An 18,202-nucleotide genomic window follows, 5' to 3' on the forward strand; every position below is an offset into this window, starting at 1 on the left:
TATAATCCGAGGGTTGAATACATGGAACGACGTGGAGGAGATGCAGCACTGGAGGCTTTTCTTGATCACTCATCATTAAATCGGCCTCGGTCTAATGTTAGCGGCCAAGCCGCAACTACACTAATGTGCGGACAGGGATTCCCCGCCAAACAACCTGCCAACCACCTCTCATCAACGGCGTCAATTGTCGGAGCTAAAACAAGACGCAGATTCATAAATCATTAACCAGATTCACAAGTGCCGAAATCCCGTTCGTGATTTTCAGTTTCTAGCTGCACACAGACCCTCAATGGCTTTCCACATAGCCCGTATCCTACTGAGATGTCCAAGCCACCACGGGCAGCTGATACATCTCGGTTGTGCCGTGAGGGGAATTCAAACTGACACAAGGGAGCCTCGGATTGTAGGGACACACAAACGACATGCGTCTTAGAAAAGGATGATAGCAAAAAGAGCCGGATCGGACAGGTAGATGACGCAAACGGATCATCGGGTTCATAACAGACCAGATACGGAATAACGGCGCCGAGATTCAGATCGGCCTACAACATAGGAGTGGCATAAATTGCAGATTCCCACCTGCCATTGAATATGACATCCACCACGCCTGCTATTGGCTCTTGGCTTTGCGCCGATCATGCCTGATCCTTACATATACTCCGGAGGTTTTCCCCACCTACAACAATGCTTCGACCGAGGCTGCAAGGTTTATATAATTCGCTTGATTTCCACTCTTCACTACGCCTGGAATTTCCCCACAAGCTGAACACCCAGGAGAATAGAGCAAAAAAATGGCTTTGTCGTTCATTTTGGGGTTTGCAGCCGCGGCCATCGTATTGCAGGTCATTCGCATGACAATCAACTCGTGGCAACATTCACGGAATGCTACAAAGCTAGGCTGCGGGGGTGTGCCAGCGTATCCGTGCAAGGATCCTTTTGGAATTGATACCCTGAAGCAGGGCCTGGCGGCAGACAAGGTCAAGTTGATACCAGAGCTTGCTGAGAGGCGGAACAGAGTTATCAGCGAACAGGAGAACCGCTATGTCACTACATTCTCCTTACTCAACCTCGGTCGCACCCACATATCTACCATCGATCCTAAGAATATCCAAGCCATCCTAGCTACTCAATTCAAGGATTTTGAGCTCGGTGCTGCTCGTCGATCTGCTTTACATCCACTGCTGGGCACTGGTGTCGTAAGTCACATGCTATCCCTTCTTTCTTGTGTCTCCGCCGTAAAGATATAGAGTCGTACTAATCTGGTCTAAAGTTCACCGCCGATGGAGAGGAATGGTCTAGATCTCGGGGTCTGCTTCGGCCTCAGTTCACTCGCGAGCAGATCAGTCAACTGGATTTGGAAGAAAAGCACGTGCAAAAGGCTATGCAAGCTTTGCCCGTCGCGGCCAATAAATGGACCGCCACCACCGACATTCAGAGCATCTTCTTCCGATTGACAATCGACTCCGCTACAGAATTTCTCTTTGGCGAAAGCGCAGAGAGTCAACTTGGCGCACTGCAAGGCTTGACCAGGCCCGAAGACTCCTTCGCCAACTACTTCGACAAGTCCCAATGGGTCTGCGCCCAGCGAGGCCGTTTCGAGAGCCTCCGCTTCCTGGCTGAAAATAAGGAAACCAAATTCTCCGACAAGCAAGTGCAAGCCTATGTTGACAAGGTCGTCTCAAACGCTCTCGCAGCCTCCCAAAACGAAAAGACAGCCTCAAGCGATGAAAAGTCCAACTACGTATTCCTGCAAGCCCTCCTCGAAGTAACCCGCGACCCTGTCGAGCTACGCTCCCAACTCCTCAACATCCTCCTTGCCGGCCGCGATACCACTGCCTCCCTCCTCAGCTGGACATTCCTCATGCTCGCACGTCACCCCGCAGTCTTTGCCAAACTCCGCGAATCCATCATCTCCTCATTCGGCACCTATTCCAACCCCAAGAACATTTCCTTCGCCAACCTCAAGTCCTGCCAGTACCTACAGTACGTGATGAACGAAGCGCTACGTCTATACCCAGTAGTCCCTTTCAACCGCCGCACAGCAGTCCAAAACACGACCATCCCACGCGGCGGCGGCCCAGACGGCCAAGACCCCGTCTATGTCCGCAAGGGCCAGTCCGTCACTTACAGCACCCATGTCATGCACCGCCGCAAGGACCTGTGGGGCCCTGACGCAGACGACTTCAAGCCCGATCGCTGGACAAACCGCAAGCCTGGCTGGGAATATGTTCCGTTTAACGGCGGACCTCGGATCTGCATCGGGCAGCAGTTTGCATTGACGGAGGCTGGATATGTGATTGTGAGACTTTTGCAGCGCTTTGATCAGATTGAGGATGTTTATCCTGACCGGAAGATTCGCTGGGCTGTTACTTTGACTAGTGCGCCTGCTGATTTGGTTACTGTGCGTTTGCACCAGGCTGAGGATGCTTAAGGTGCTTATTACATGGATGGTATATCTCTGGATTATATTTATTTTATTGACTAGGGATTCTTTCAGCAATTTGCATATTCTATTTCTTTACTTATGCCCTTCCTTTTCTGACCAGCTTTTGCAGGTTGAGACTTGGCTCTACTTGATATGTTGATTTTTATCAGTCTTTTATTGACTATTCTTCGGGCTACCCACCTATTATGATTAGAATGACTTCTGCAGTTACGAATATATTTTGAATAGTTTGAGCTCTCTCTTTATGCCTTTGGTGATATATCTATAGATTCATTCCTTAGGAGACTTGAGGTATTCTCGCGTTAAAAGTAAATGGCTGAAGGTAAAGACCTACGTAAACTACTAAAAGCACAGCGAAGTAGTAAAGTCTATAAAGGGGCTTTCCCAAATGATATTCGAAAATCGAAAAATGAAGAAAAGTAATATATAAAGTGAAGTAAACAACAGTCAAACCAAGAAAATAAAATCTTCACACCAAGCCACCATTTCAATCAAGTCCCCTATTTTGTCAAGATCTATACAATATCACCCCTTAAAGGCACTGGTGGTAGTAAGGGTTCTGCTCCTGGCAGGTGTAACCGGTCTCACAGGTAGTGGCGCCAGTCCAGTTGAGACCACCGCACTGGTACCAGTGCTTGGCAACGCCTCCGGTGGCGGGGCCGTTGGTAGGAGCAGCCTGGGTGGTGGTCGGGGCGACAGTGGCGGTGGGCGCGCTAATGATGACAGTGCTGGTGATGGTAACAATGGGAGCGGTAACGGTGACAATGGGAGCGGCAACGGAGGTTTCAGCGGGAGCAGAGACGGTAGAGCCGGATTCCTTGGTCGAGCTGGGGGCGGCGGTCACTTCGATGGCGGCGGCAGTGGTGGTGGATGCCTGGGCGGTGGTCTTGGTGGAGGAAGAGGTGGTCTTGGTGGATGAAGCAGTAGTCTTGGTGGAGGAAGCGGCAGTCTTGGTGGAGGAAGAGGTAGGGACGGGAGCAGTGCCGTCCACGAAGTACTTCTCAAGGATGGGAAGGTAGGTAGAGTAAGCAGGACCCTCACTCGGCTCCAAGCTGTACATGTAGGATCCCCACCAGGGACCGGCAGACCACCACTCGGCGCCCATCCAGACATCGCTGTTATCGGACATGTAGGAGAGCATGCCTTCGACGGCCTCCTTGCAGACGCTGTTGACACCGCCGGCGAACTCGCCGATGAAGCCCCGCTTGTTGTTGCTCTGCAGCCACTTGGTGGCGGACTCGAGACGCTCCTTGCCGATGGTGCTGCTGACGCAGGTCTCCGAGGTACCGGAGCTGTCGGAGTCAAGGTATTGGTGCATCTCGTAGACGATCTTGTCCTCGGAGTCAGTGAGAGCCTTCAGGTTGTCGTTGTTGTTGGTCCATGACCAGGCACCGGACCAGGCGTTGCCTTCGACGAAGATGTACTGGCTGGTGGCGCCGGCGGCACGGATACCGTTGATAGCGGCCTGGTTGAGGTTCAGGACGAGGGTCTGGTCCATATCGTGGTATTCGTTGTCTGAACGAATGGTGTTAGTGGATGATTCCATGGAGGTTGATATAGAGCAGACTCACTAGTATCGAAGATGACCTTGGCATTGGATGCGAACTCGGTAGCAACGGTCTTCCAGAAGGTTTTGAAGTCGCCGGTAGATGTGATGACACTGCCACCACTAGAGATAGAGTGTTAGTACCATTGAAGCTGGGTGGTTTTCATTTCCATGCACTTACTATCTTCCGTAGTTGTGGGGGTCGAGGACGGCATAAGCACCGCTGTCGGTAATAAACTTGACAGTCTATAGATTGGAAAGATTAGCAATTGCTCGGGAATCAATATCCTGAATAGTCATATTACGTACCGACTTGAGAGCAGCCAGGTAAGTCGAATCAGGGGAGCCGGTCATGGTGGATGGCACCAGGCGTTCCATCAGGAAGGGGACACGGAAGACGTTCATGCCCGCGTCTCTCAGGACCTGGATCTTGGAGGTCTCGGGCCAAATGTAGTCTTTGCCCAGGGTACCGGGGACATTGTGCTCGCCGAATTCGGCACCAGACTCGCTAACACCGAGCCAGGTGAATCCATTGGAACGCTTCTTGAGAGAAGAGGTTTGCTTGTTGGGGATAACGTCCCTTCCACTGGGGTATGCACAGGCCACGCTTGCGGCACCGGCAACCAGGACGACGTTGGTGAACTTCATAGTGAAATGGAAAAGAGAGTATGGTAGAGAGTGTGGTTGATGTCGAGTTTGACAGTCAAGAATGTAAAGGAATGGCAGGAAAGGAATGGAAATCAAGAGCCAGTCTTGAAGTTGGATGAAAGAGAATGTACTGAGCGAAAGAAAAGACACAGCGCCAATAGCTGGTTATTATATAGCCATCCCCCTGCTCGGAATAGCTGTTGGTGTACTCCGTAGACTGACAGGCATCCTTAGACCGAGTGGGTTCACCTGTTCGAGGCCTCCCATAGAGCCACCCAAATGATCCTCCGCTTTATTATGCCCGGTATACCGGAAAGCACTAACACAGACAGCCACAGAAATCCATGTCTTCTAGACGGTGGATCTCTCCACTAACGGAGAATCGGAGCGTCCGGATAAACGGTCCTGCTGCTCAAGGGCCACTGATTTGACCGCAGGTGACCGAAAACGAACTAGACTGGTGCAAAAATCAATATCTCCCACAAAAGCCTAATCTTCTGGAGATTTGCGAGCAAGGCTTGGCCTCATGGGCTGATGATATGTGGAGATGAGATCTCCGCATAGCCCAGGAATCATGGCCGACTCCCAGACAAATAGTAGAGACGAGTCTCGGCCTTGATTCGATGCAATTAAACGGAGATTGGTTTGATACACTTGCGGAATCGGCTATTCCGCATTTGGGGTAGTGGCCGAATATGAGGAGCCAGGCAAATGAGTTATGCCCATGGTGAAACATGATGTGGCGTTTATCATGATATCCGTCATATGCCCGGCATAATTTGCCAAAATGAACTCGGAGGCTCCTTTGCTAATCTGTGAGACAGGGGTTATTGGAAATGAATGATAGTAATATCAAAACATAAGCAATCATTATCCACATTTCTACCGGAGTGGTCCCGAGTCCACCCCGGGCGTGGACGTGTCCTGGAAATCAATTGAGAGTACTCAAAGTCCAAACAAAAATGAAATATCTTGCCTTCGATGAGATTTACAAGATCTCCTTTCAATCATTAGTACTCGCTGCATCCCGAGAATATGTTCGTGGGGCATACCCTCGGGCTCAAACTGAGAAACAAAAAGAATCAAGGTTGAAGTCGTCGTCAGTCGACTTCGAACCCTCGACATGTGACCACGTGATTTCCAAGGAGCGTAGAGTCAATTACAGTAGTATAATCTCCAAAGAACATCGAACCTCAAATATGGATCTGTAAAAAAAAAAAAATAGGTAGCTTCTCTTTGATTGAGCGTGTCATCCTTAGTGCAGGGGCCATGCTAATCTTCTCTGTATATTTTCATTTGACCATATGCCCCGAAGGGCGAAAGAGATACGCTTAAAGTTCATTTTAACCTCACTTTTCTGGCAGAAAGTAACCGCCTGCCTATTTTGTCGACCGGTTCCCCCAGTTGTATTTGGTGGTCATGTGCACTGGTAGAACGTTAGGCGTTCCAACCTTGGGAAGGTTGCACGCCAAGGCAAGATGGGCGGGTTTGTACTTAGAAATTAGGTGAGACTTGGAGAATGCGTTCATTAATCAATTATGGAGATTATCTATGCAGACAGGGTTATAGAAAGCTATGGGGTGATGTTGAATTCAAATGAATGATCACCTTGTCCGATTGGCACCGCCTTGGCATCATTGTCATACAACGTCCTCTCAAAGTATCGCACACGTCCGTCTGGCCGTGCCAGGAGAATGGTTTGCTTCTGTGTCCCGTAGGATCCACGGGTGTAACTCTCGTTAGGAGGTCCGTTTGTTGGGGTATCCACCTCATCCTCTACCCGAGCCGCAGCCATCGTCTCTACGGCTCGATCACGATCGTCTGCAGCACCAATGAGAGGAACAAAGATGCTCTTTTGCAGAACATGGATATAGGATTCAATCGTGGCATTCTCCTCCGACAGTCGTGGTAAGGTATCGGAACAGAGAACCTGCAGCAGACGATCAATCAAGGCATCCTCATCCTCGTCTTCTTTCTCCACATGCTCTTGAATAGCAGCCTCCATCAGTTTCTCTCCATCGATAATCTTTGGCCAGGTTCTGTCATCAAAGCTTGTGTTGCTGAGTCCAAGCGTCTGGTTCTTTTCTGTTGCCACCCAGGTGATATTATCCATGTCTGAGGAACGGTTGGAAACAATAGCCAAGGGCTCGTTGATGTGCCCACACACCAGACTGAAACCTCCCACGTGTTTTGCTTCTGGGCTGGCCACTATTCCCTGGACAAACTCCTTGGTGGGTTCTGGTTTGTCCGGGGCTCCAGTCAACCAGCTATTGACGATGAGGCCACGGCTGTAGACTCCGATAGCTTGGCTGGTTGACTCCTCGCGGTAGTTAGTCAGAACGGCTATCTTGCCCTGCTTGGTGACGCCCATCCAAGTGCCGTGTGTCGCACGGGCTAGGTCCCGTGAGCCGAGGACATGTGAGGCTGGCTCCGGCCACCAGTCTGGTGGTGATGTTGGACGGTGGAGGAATTCCTAGATATATCAGCTTGGTTTCCACGGATTAGAGTAGGAGTATCTACATCTCTGTTGTTGATGACGATCAACGAGTATGAAGGGTGTGCAGTTGAGATCAATGCAATGCACATTGTTGCGAGTCCCGAGGTTCCCCGGATCTATGAGGTGTCGAGCGGGGGAATAACAATGCCGGCGTTTACGGATGACACAACAGGTACCGAATGGAATCTGTTGCTGTAAGGGATTGATGTAGAAGAAAGAAAATCTGGGAAGAGAAAAGAGAAACGGCCCATTCATATGCACAACGGGACATTAAGTACCTGGAAAACATCGGGTGATTGGGCCACTCGTAACGCCGTGTACCTTGTGCCTTGGCCATTGTAGCCAAGAGAGCGACTTGCTTGGGTACCTACATACGTTGTAGACAATGACATGAGTTTTCTTTCGAGTATATTTCTAAATAGATATAGATGTTGCATAACACTCCATACAGACATATTGGCATTATCATCAATACACCCTCGTGGGGAGCTCTGAACCACCGACAATGGAGTCTCTCGCGTGACGTCAAGACCGATATGGATGCAACGTGCGGGCGGTCACGTCTTCAAAATGGAGTCGTTATCGTGATGTGATTTTCTGTCGATGGTTTTCTTTTTTCTTGAACCTTCCCCCCTATACCTACCCCTGAACGGTGTCTTTGTTGCCTGTTCTCTGAGCCCCAGTTTTTTTTTGGTGACCCAACTTGTTCGAGACAGCGGGGCTGACTGAAGACTAAAAAAAACCCGAGTCGCTTTTAGAACTCTGCAGTTCACTACGCCTTCACCATGTTTGGAATCTTCGCGGACTTGATGTCGTAAGTATCCCCAAGTCTCCAGTTCGAGACCACCAGCCTCTCAAAAAGAACGGGTCCGACAGGAAGCTAACGCAGGTCTCTTCGATAGCTCGGTGCTCACGATTCTCTTCCCCGTCTTCGCCTCCTACAAAGCCCTCCGTTCCTCTGACCCCTCACAACTCGCACCATGGCTGATGTACTGGGTGGTGCTGTCAATCATCTTATTGGCTGAATCCTGGACGGTGTTCATCATCGGATGGTACAGTGCCAGTCTATCCGTGTATAGCCAGTTTTATCAGCTAATCGTGACTCGATAATTATGCAGGTTCCCATTCTACAGCTGGATCCGCCTCGGATTCATGGCTTATCTAGTCCTTCCCCAGACGCAAGGAGCTCGCCTGCTTTACCAGGACTATGTGGATCCGTTCTTGACACACCATGAGCGAGAGATTGAAGAGGTGATCGGTCGCACACACGAGCGGGCTAAGGTGTTGGGTCTCCAGTATTTTTACCAAGCGATCGATTTGATCCGGGTGAAGGTCTTGGGTCTCCCCCCGCAGCGGCCCGCCACGCCCCCTCAGCCCGGTGCCGCTTCCTACGCGCAGTCGCTGCTATCGCGGTTCAACATCCCCACCGCCGGGGCATCCGGAGGCTCTGCCACCACGAATGACTGGTATTCGGTGCTCAGTGCCGCCGTAGGCTCAGTCACCGCTCCTGGCAAGTCTCGGGAAGCACGCGAAGAAGAGCTGTCAGCTAGCGGCAATCTCCTTCAGCGCCAGATGCAGTCTATGTCTGGTACCGAGAAGGCACAGTTCATTTCCTCGCAGCGAGAGCTGCTGGATCATCTCCGATCGACTCTAGCACGGGAAGAGCAGAGCAACACTCGAGGCGAGCCCGAGACCGATGACCTTGCCTACGGCTTGCCGTTGCGCAAGAATCAGAGCGAGAATTCCTTCGAGGTGGTTGACGATGAGGATTTGGGACGTCGCCCGGAGCGAAAGACCAGTGGCGGGTGGTCCTCTGGTTGGTTCAGCAACGAGCAGGATTCCTCGGGCTCCTCTGGCACCGACTTTGCCGCGCGGGCCATTAATGAGATAGCGCGGTCGCGCGCCACTGGGTCTGAGCGATGAGTCCGCGAGGAGGTTCCATTGTTAGCAAGGGAGTACTCCGTAGAGTAGGACAAACAAAACCAAAATAGAACACTGTTTTTTTTCTTTTTGCTCTGGGTGAGAGAGACTGGAAAGGAAAGAAGGGGGAGGAGACATATGACTTCTATGTTGATTGGCTCAATGGAGATTGAATTAATGAATTCTTTTACTGGCAGCAACTGACAAGGTATGACTCCCAAGCCGAGTCCTTCCGATCGGAGAAATAGCCCAAGACGTATGCGGCGATATTCAGATGCACTGCAAGGACGGGAGGGTATTTGATATTCGATATCCCTACATATATAGTGCACGGAGTATTACTTAGGCCCTATTGAAAATGATCCAAGGGAGGCCTCAAATCGCGATTCACGCCGCAGACCGAATGGGAATTCTTTGCCTTGGATTCCAGGCCATCACGAACTGGCGATGGTGATCTATGTCGATGGTCATCCCAGTATGGGGTGACCACAGTGGCGAACGGGGAAAATGGGGCTTTTGGAGGGTCCATCAGGGTGGCCCAGGTCCAGATGAACAAGAAACGGCTTCAGAGTCAGCAACACGAAGTAGAGTCATACCTTTCTTCCCCTTGCCCTCTGGACTCCCTGGGGATTGTCTGCCTTGTCCTTGGGAGCCTATCGTAAGCCACAGACCCTGGTCGATTTCCTTTGAGACGCACATGTCATGGGTGGCGGATAGTTATGTATTTCGAATTTACTCTCACTTGTCTTTTTTTTTTTTCTTTCTGTAAAACTTCATTATCTCTCATCAAAGAGAATCCAATCATAAAACCCCAAATCGAGGTACGTTGGTCGGACAGTTGGACAGTTGTTCTGCCCATTTTTCCACAAACCCGAATATTTTTTTTTTCCCGAACAACTTGAATTTTCCTCCCACCACCCTCCTCTTTGACAATTTTACATATCTGCACTGTCGACCAAAACGCTACTGTTGTTGCGTACCTGGTCTTCTGTGCATTTGGAAACTTCGTTTTCCCTTTTTCCCCAGCTTTTCATCCCTTTGACAACCTGCGCAGTTAGGTTTGGATGTGGCCTTGTCACGCCTCCGCGTACTGACATCACTTCGGCTCCCTTTTCTCGACCATCCATCCTTCTCATCGCCCTATTCGCGCGTTTAGACGATACCAACCTGTCTAATGAGCTCGAACCCTCCTCAGTCGGGCACCCAAGGACAAAGCACCGCTACTCCCGCCGCTTCGACCCAGCCCGCAACCTCTACCCCCCTGGCTGCCACCCAGGCGCCTACCATATCCTACGCCAACGCAACTAAAAAGTCCGCGACGGATTCTCCCGCCGCACCCGTCACCGTGGGCGGTTCAGCGCAACATGGGCAGTCGAGCTCCGTATCTACTGTGAACGGCAAACCCATGCAACCCCAACAGTCTGCCTCTTCGGGCGTGACCATTGTCAATGGAGCCCCAACCGCTCCAGCTGCTTCCTCCGATCACTCTCGCAAGCCCTCTGTGACCATCACCTCCAGCGGCACCTCCGGCTATATGCCCAACGGCGGCGGCCCAGCCAGTCGGCCCAACAGTCTGCAGTTCGGATTCCAGCAGAGCTCTCCCAACATGGGTGCTCCCGCTGTGCCTGCCTCGACCCAGGCGCAGGCTGGACTCGGTGCCCCTTCGCCCAACCCGCGTGTGACGTCCCCTCAGACCTCCCCTTCGCCTATTCCCCAGCCCGCTTCCAGCGGCGGTCGTCCACCCCCATCGACCTACCAGGCGCAAGGAAATGTGCCGAACTTCGGTAGCTTCGGAGAGTCTGGTGATGCTAACGTAAGTTTTCTTTGATCTTTTACCTTCTAAATGATACCCTGGGGCAGAATTGTACACCAAGCGTGGTGCATGTGTGCGCGACTTGGGACATTTCGCCCACCCCATAGACTTGGACTTGGACTGGTTTTGCTTACACATGATTGTGCTCGATTTCACAGGCCTCTGCTGCACACGGTGCTCAACACTTGCGTCGCGAGTCTTCCCAGTCCACCCACAGCGACCACATGGGCAGCGGACGCTCGGGCTACCCTCCCCAGGGTGGCCGCGGTCGTGGATACTCCCAGTCCGGCTACCAGGGACAGCAGATCCCCTACTCTCCTAACCCCGGTTTCCGTCAGACTCCCAACCAACCACGAGCCGGTCCTAACATGGGTCCCCAATTCCACGGTCCCAACCAAGGCCGTCCGTTGGCTCCTTACCCGAACTCGCCTCACCAGGCCAACCGCAGCCCTGCTCTGGCCAACGTCAACCCGACCACTCCTCAGATGAACCCGGTCCCGATGGCACACCCCCAAATGCCCCCGCAGCCCTATGGCTACGGCCAACACATGGGCCCTCAAGCTGTGAGATCTCCCCCTTCCCGTTCTTCCCGGAATGATCCCCGACGTGGTACTCCAAGGAACCTCAACAGCAATTGGAGGCGCAAGGAGAAACCTACATACTCTCCTGAGTGTTCCGTGGACCTTGCGCCCGAAAGCGGCCAATTTGAACAAATTCTGACAATAGTGAAAAATCAACAGTCTTATCCCGGCGGCTACGATCCCAACTACGGCACTTACTACCAGAATGGCGCATACTTCATGACCCCGCCATCCCCCCAGCCTCGCGCCGCTGGCATGCCCTACAATCCTCAGTTCATGGGACAGCAATACCCTGCCCCTATGCCTCAGGCGGCCCCCCTCTCGCGTACCCCCTCCCAGGTCTCTACTGATCGTCCAGGTTCGAGCCTCGGTCAAGGACCGGCACCCACCGGTCCTACTGCTCCCAGTCACACCCACACTGGCAGCCGTCCATCCAACAGCCCTGCCCCTAAGCCCCACTTCATCATCCCCTCAGCTAAGAAGAGCCCAATCATCATCAAGGATCCCAACAGTGGCTCAGTCAAGACCTTCGAAAAGAACCCCGCCTCTCCTGCACGTGCTACCCCTTCGCCCGTGAAGTTCACTCCGCCCCCCACAGGCACTCCCCCACCTCGCACTGGCAGCGCCGCCGAGCACACTCGCACCGACAGCAAGGCCAACGCTGCTAAGACCGACGAGGAGAAGAAGCAGGAACTGAAGGATGCCGTTCGTTTGAAGATCCAGCAGGATGAGGCTGAGCAGAAGCAGCGTCTCGCTGATGAGGCCGCTCGCAAGGCCGCGGAAGCTGAGTCCACCGATGCCAAGAAGGATGACACCGAGTCTGCCCGGGCTGCCATCGAGGACATGAGCATCAAGGACAAGGCCGCTCCCGTCGAGGAGCCCAAGAAGGATGTTCCTGTCGAGGAAACCGAGAAGGTCGCCGCCGCTGAAGAGCCCAAGACTGCCCCTGCTCCTGCCCCTGCTCCCGAAGAAGACGAGATTGACTTCGATGCTATTGAGCGTGAGATGGCTGAAATTGAAGCCAAGGAGCGTGAGGCCGAGGAGAAATACTACCAGGCCAAGAAGGCCAAGAAGGAGGAAGCTGAACGCAAAGAGCGTGAAGAGCTTGAGAACTACGAGGCTAACATGAAGAAGGCTGAGGCTGAGGCTGAGGCCCGCGAACTTGCCCGCGAGAACGCTCGTGCCCAAGGCGAGACCGGACCGGAAGAGAACAAGGATTTGTTTGCCTCACTCAAGAAGGGTGGATTCAGTGCTACTCAGACTTCCACTCCTGGCGATAGCGGTGCTGCCACTCCTGTTTCATCAGACATGGGACCTCCAGCCAAGCCCCTCAGTGCTGTGCCCAAGAAGCCCGCTGGCCTCAAGATTGATACCCCCAAGCCCGCTGAGCCCCTGCAGCCTACTCCCGGCATGAAGTCTCTGCAAAATGCCAAGTTCCTCAAGGATCTTAGCAAGATCACATACCCATCATCCATCAATCCTCCCAGCGCTGCTCTGAACGCCGCTGCACCCGAAGGCCGTAAGTTCCACTACGACCGGGACTTCCTGCTTCAATTCCAGGCCATCTTCAAGGACAAGATCTCCGTGGATTGGGACCTTCGTCTCCGCGACACAGTTGGCGATGCCAACGACTCTTCCCGTCCTCAGTCAGCCCGCACTCCCAGCATGGGTGGCCGCGGTTCCCGTGGCGGCGCTATGAGTAACTTCCCTACTGCCATGGGCAACTTCGCAACTAGCCGTCCCGGTCAAATGCCACCTATGGGTAGCGGACAGATGGGCAACCGTACCGCATCCGGCTTCGGATTCGGACGAGGCGGCCCTGGTGGTATGGGTCCTATTGGTAACATTCGCCAGAACTCTGCTGGTGTTTCCGCTCGTGGCAACTCTAGCAAGGGTCCTCGCACCGACAGCCGCCAGAACAAGAAGCACGGTGGCCGACAGGACGAGGCACAGAACAAGTCGATGCCCCTTACCGCTGGTATGGAGCTCAAGGCAATTCAAACCACCGCAAGTGGTTGGAAGCCTCGCAGTGTTGGACAAGCCGCCGCTGGACCTGCTCCTGGTGGTGACACTGGCTACATGGCACCGGATGTCGTGCAGCGCAAGGTCAAGGCTGCTCTCAACAAGATGACTCCGGAGAAGTTCGACCGTATCTCTGGTCAGATCCTCGAGATTGTCTCCCAGTCTAAGGACGAGAGCGACGGTCGTACTCTGCGCCAGGTCATTCAGCTCACTTTCGAGAAGGCTACTGACGAGGCTCACTGGGCTCCCATGTACGCCAAGTTCTGTAAGAGCATGTTGGAGAGCATGAGCGCAGAGATCAAGGATGAGAACATTCGTGACCGATCCGGCAACGTTGTTGCTGGTGGAAGCTTGTTCCGCAAGTACTTGCTTAACCGTTGTCAAGAAGAGTTCGAGCGTGGCTGGAAGCTTAACCTGCCTGAAAAGCCCGAGGGCACTACTGAAGAGGTATGGATCTCTACATCTCCACATGGTCCTCTTTTGTTATCTGTGTACTAACCATCGATATTAGATTGCCATGATGTCTGATGAATATTACATCGCGGCTGCCGCTAAGCGTCGTGGTCTCGGTCTCGTCAAGTTCATTGGTGAACTGTACAAGCTTGGCATGCTTACTGAGCGTATCATGCACGAGTGTGTCAAGAAGCTTGTGGATTACGAGGGTATTCCCGATGAAGCCGAGGTTGAGAGTCTGACCAGTCTGCTGCGCACCATTGGTGCCAGCCTCGATGCCTCCGAGAAGGGCCCTGCTATGATGGATGCCTACTTCGCACGTATCCACCTCATGATTGAGATCCCTGGCCTGCCCAGCCGTCTCCGATTCATGCTTCTGGTAAGTCTCTGCCTGGACCTTCATCTTGCAAAGTGTGACAAACTAACACGATATACAGGATATTGTTGATCTTCGCTCCGCACGCTGGGCCTCCAAGGACGCTGATAAGGGTCCCCAGACCATTGTTGAGATTCGCGAGGCTGTAAGTAGTCATTCACCACCGAGATTAACTGTATCATATCACTGATCCTCAAAACAGGCTGCCCGTGCCGCACAAGCCGCCGAGGCTGAGCGCCAACGCCAGACCAACAACCGCGGAGGCGGTGGCCGCATCCCCATGGGTCGCGGTGACGCCCGCGGCTTCGGATACGGAAACCAGGCTCCTCCCCCTGACTACGCCTCTAGCAAGGTTGGCAGTGATGATCTCCGCCGCCTTCGCGCGACTCGCAACACCAACCAGCCCATGTCATTCGGTCCCTCCAGCCTTCTCGGTTCGCGCACCAACAGCGGCCGCAAGAACCTCGGACCCGGTGGTAACCTGGTCCGTGGCAGTGACGACAGCGCTGCCAGCAGCCGCAATGGCACTCCCCCCGGTGGCAAGAAGGAAGATAAGGAAGCCGCTTCATCTATGAATGCTTTCAGGTACGTGCTCCTAACACACTAACTCCGGGAAATCTCCAAATACTGACACTCTCTTTCTAGCGCCCTTGCTGCTCTTGAAGATCGGGATAACATGGCAACCTCGCCTCCATCAAACCCCACTTCCCCGATGCTCACCAAGTCGCAGCCCGCGGCAGCGGAGCGTCGTCCCTCCCAAACCCCGTCTGTCAAGGACGGCGAGTCCGCAGCATAGAAAGACACACTTAGGAGTTAATGATCAACGCTTTCCATTTTCTTGGTTCACAAAAAGATTTCTTCATTTTCGTCATTTTCCATTGTTCTTCCCTTCTTTCCCCTGGGAAAAAAAGAAATCCCCCTTTCGCGTCTTTGTTTTTTAACGAGAGTCTCAGTTTCTTCGCTTTGCATTTTCCGACTGGTCGGCTTTTTCCCCCTGAGACTCATCTTATCACGTTATTCTCTCTTTTTTTTTTTGAATCGAAAACAAAAAGAGAACTCTTCTTCATAGTGTACAATCTTGACATCTTTTCAATTCTTGTCTTCCTTTTTTTCCTCCTCCCCTTCTATTCCCCCTTTCTTATGACTGACTGGATATGGTATGAACCCCCGGCTTTTCGAAAGTAGGAACTCGCTGCAAAATGGGAACTTTGCTCCAAATCACATTTGTCTTTTTTTCCCATTCACATGTACACATTCTAGGTAGTAGGGAGGATTATTTGACTGTGAAGCGGAGTTCGGGAATTTCGAAACTTAGGGGAAAGGAGATTGATCATAGTTGTGGGTGGTTGCTCGTTACTCGTTTTCATCTGTTCCTCGTTGCATAGTCTGGTTTTTTCTTTTTTCTTTCTTTTTTCTTGCTTTTGTGTTCTGAATACCCGCAGCACTTCTCAACTATAATGCAATTGAACGTTTCGTCTATATTAATGCCAGGACCGTCTGCTGTTGGTTGTATGTAAACCTTCAGCATGAAGGTGCAGTCGGGGGTTGTATGAACCCGTAAAGTTGCGAGACACCAGGAATCTAGCGTAGACCATTATATAGTGGAACTATTAGATGCAACTGATATGTCCTGAATCCATCTAAGCCAGAGTTACGAATAGATCTACACATTTGTAACGATGTAATGTCTATCCTTCAAAAGGCTAGGTATAAATTCGTCAAGTTCGCACTGCAGATACAAGAGGGGAGAGCAATACCCTTGGGATAAATGAAACATGTAGCGACGCCAGAAGACAGACAATAATAGCAAGGGTATTGGGCTGGGTATAACTATCAGTCTCGAAGCGAACCGACCTGGTTCATGACTTCTTTGCGCGGTGAAGCCAGAAAAGCAGCATGAGGCTATGAACTATAAAAATCAGGTGATTCGTATGCATCGTGAATATCCGCAAAAGCATGTAGTGGGGCAACACTGGAACCAAGACCAAGGGGATGGACAGACATGGAAGGCTGTAGCGAGGTAAGCCAGGCCGTGTGTTCAGGACACCTTCGTGTTGTTTTCATTGTCGCCGGAGACTTCGATCATCGGGATGGATACGGGTTTGATTGAGCCGGAGATATTGATCTCGTCGGGATTTTCGGCCTCTGTGGTTGAAGACGAGTCGGAAGCTGAAGAGTCGATTTCAGCAGGTGGGGAAGGGGATTCTGCGGCTCCATCTAGTGAAGGGGATGGCTGGGCGCCGTCACCGGTAATGATGCTCTCTTGAGAGCTATCCGCCGGGCTTCGGATAATGGGATCATTCATGAGCACCGCATCCAGAGAGTAACGAGCCGAACAAAGTGTGTCGGAATCATCATGGCTGATGCTACTGCGGTCCGAGACCGACAAGGAACTGCGCGAGTTCGCATTCGAGTATGAAGCAGGGAGACCGAGTGCCTCGGCCACTGCAGCCTCCTCGTCAGGCAGTTTCGAAGTGCTGCTGTCGTTGCTGGAGCTGGCGCCGAATATCTGACTGCCGCGTTGCTCGCTCAGTTCCAGAATATGGTTGTAGCTGCGCCGTGAGGGGTCTGCGCGGCGCTTTTTCTTTTTCTTTTCACGCTTTGGCGATGGCCGCACAACGATGACCGGAATGGGTGATTGCTGGAGGCAGTATTTGGAAACAGATCCTGGGAGTAGACTGTGTACTCCTTTCATGTTGCGCCCTCGTGTGCCGACGACAAGCATGGCAGGCTCGTATATGCGAATCTAGAGTATGTTAGGCTGAGAGAGATGAGGAACCTCATCGGAAGACTTACCATGCGTTGGATGATGCTCTCCACCTTGCCCACGGCAAGTTCCAGAACTAAGCTGATAGCCTTCTCATCCTGACTGTTCTTTTGAATCACCTGCTCGAATAGCTTCTCGGCCTCCAAGCGGTATTTTCTTTCTTCAATGCCCGTATCGCTGGCTATGCGCGAATCTTTCTCCACCGCTCGAAGACAGACGATCTCGTCGCCATCATCCACCAGCTCATCAATGAGCCATTCGAGAGCAAACTCGGAGTAATCGTTCTGGTCAGTTCCGCACAAAAACGTCCTACTACGACGCGTGCACTGGTATCCTTTGTGTTTGTAGTTCAATGTGAGGGAGAAGTCGGTCGCATCGAAATTATCAAAGGTGTCGAAAGAGACACCCCGCTCGTAAGTCCTGCAATATATTAGTATATGACATGTCAGAAATATTCTTTGGGCATAGCGCACTTCGGGGGCGGGGGAGATGGTCCTCGGCTCGATTGAACATGTTTGTGTTCCCTTTCTTTCTCCTCGATGTCCCTCGTCGGGGTATCCCCATACGATAGTCTCTTGTCCTTGAAGCTCAACGAGCGAGTCGGTAGCTGAGTCTCGGCAGGCCCGACACTAAACTGGATCGATCTCCGCTGTGGACTTGGGTCTGTAGGCTTCACGTCGGCGGACAGGCTGCGGGCGTGGCCGGACCCCGCAGGTGAGATCGTATGATCACAGGATTCGGGTCGTTCGTCAGCCTCAAAGGAGCGCCTAGGGGAGTTCGCCGCAGACATCTCAAGTTATCACTTTGGGGGCGGACTATCCAAAATATGCAAAATGAACAGGGGTATGAACTGATTCTGCTAGTGTTTCCAGGATGATTGTAAATGATGATAGCTAGTAGCGTGTCTCAGCGGCCATGGGATTGTTCAGGGTTCCACAGGACCAAGTGAGGATTTGATATCATGTTTTGGGAGAGACTCAATGGAAGATCGGGAAGTTATTGGTCACGAGTCATCCTGCTTCAGCTGGGAGCATGACGGATGCATCGAGGGGTCAGGGCCGTTGAGCTAAGGCGGTGGCCGCTTATCGATAGGGAGCTTAATCCGCTTATGTCATGGCTGTTCCCGGGCCGAC

The 18,202-nt window shown here is 52.3% G+C and overlaps 6 protein-coding genes across 6 annotated transcripts; 3 read left to right on the plus strand and 3 right to left on the minus strand.

The window, feature by feature from the left end:
• Window positions 1-791: 791 nt before the first annotated feature.
• On the plus strand, window positions 792-2,431 carry N7457_002134 (cytochrome P450; the record flags this gene model as incomplete). Its single annotated transcript, XM_057173180.1, has 2 exons — window positions 792-1,196; window positions 1,271-2,431. 2 exons carry the CDS (start codon window positions 792-794, stop codon window positions 2,429-2,431), a joined length of 1,566 nt encoding a protein of 521 aa, XP_057033331.1.
• A 547-nt stretch (window positions 2,432-2,978) lies between these two features.
• egl3 (putative extracellular endoglucanase/cellulase) lies at window positions 2,979-4,640 on the minus strand (the record flags this gene model as incomplete). The annotated part of the gene is made up of 4 exons (XM_057173181.1): window positions 2,979-3,961; window positions 4,018-4,115; window positions 4,174-4,238; window positions 4,302-4,640. 4 exons carry the CDS (start codon window positions 4,638-4,640, stop codon window positions 2,979-2,981), a joined length of 1,485 nt encoding a protein of 494 aa, XP_057033332.1.
• Window positions 4,641-6,213: 1,573 nt separating this feature from the next.
• On the minus strand, window positions 6,214-7,226 carry N7457_002136 (NRDE family protein; the record flags this gene model as incomplete). The annotated part of the gene is made up of 2 exons (XM_057173182.1): window positions 6,214-7,113; window positions 7,161-7,226. The coding sequence occupies 2 exons, from the start codon at window positions 7,224-7,226 to the stop codon at window positions 6,214-6,216; spliced, it is 966 nt and encodes a 321-aa protein (XP_057033333.1).
• Window positions 7,227-7,922: 696 nt separating this feature from the next.
• N7457_002137 (HVA22/TB2/DP1 family protein) lies at window positions 7,923-9,060 on the plus strand (the record flags this gene model as incomplete). The annotated part of the gene is made up of 3 exons (XM_057173183.1): window positions 7,923-7,951; window positions 8,040-8,189; window positions 8,256-9,060. The coding sequence occupies 3 exons, from the start codon at window positions 7,923-7,925 to the stop codon at window positions 9,058-9,060; spliced, it is 984 nt and encodes a 327-aa protein (XP_057033334.1).
• A 1,171-nt stretch (window positions 9,061-10,231) lies between these two features.
• N7457_002138 (putative eukaryotic translation initiation factor subunit eIF-4F) lies at window positions 10,232-15,098 on the plus strand (the record flags this gene model as incomplete). The annotated part of the gene is made up of 6 exons (XM_057173184.1): window positions 10,232-10,870; window positions 11,029-13,920; window positions 13,985-14,305; window positions 14,364-14,447; window positions 14,505-14,887; window positions 14,948-15,098. 6 exons carry the CDS (start codon window positions 10,232-10,234, stop codon window positions 15,096-15,098), a joined length of 4,470 nt encoding a protein of 1,489 aa, XP_057033335.1.
• A 1,242-nt stretch (window positions 15,099-16,340) lies between these two features.
• On the minus strand, window positions 16,341-17,859 carry N7457_002139 (universal stress protein; the record flags this gene model as incomplete). Its single annotated transcript, XM_057173185.1, has 3 exons — window positions 16,341-17,048; window positions 17,099-17,489; window positions 17,543-17,859. The coding sequence occupies 3 exons, from the start codon at window positions 17,857-17,859 to the stop codon at window positions 16,341-16,343; spliced, it is 1,416 nt and encodes a 471-aa protein (XP_057033336.1).
• Between the last annotated feature and the right edge of the window lie 343 nt (window positions 17,860-18,202).

Source organism: Penicillium paradoxum (assembly GCF_028828445.1).
Source record: "Penicillium paradoxum strain IBT 22861 chromosome Unknown utg000003l_segment0_segment0, whole genome shotgun sequence".
Taxonomy (NCBI): Eukaryota; Fungi; Ascomycota; class Eurotiomycetes; order Eurotiales; family Aspergillaceae; genus Penicillium; species Penicillium paradoxum.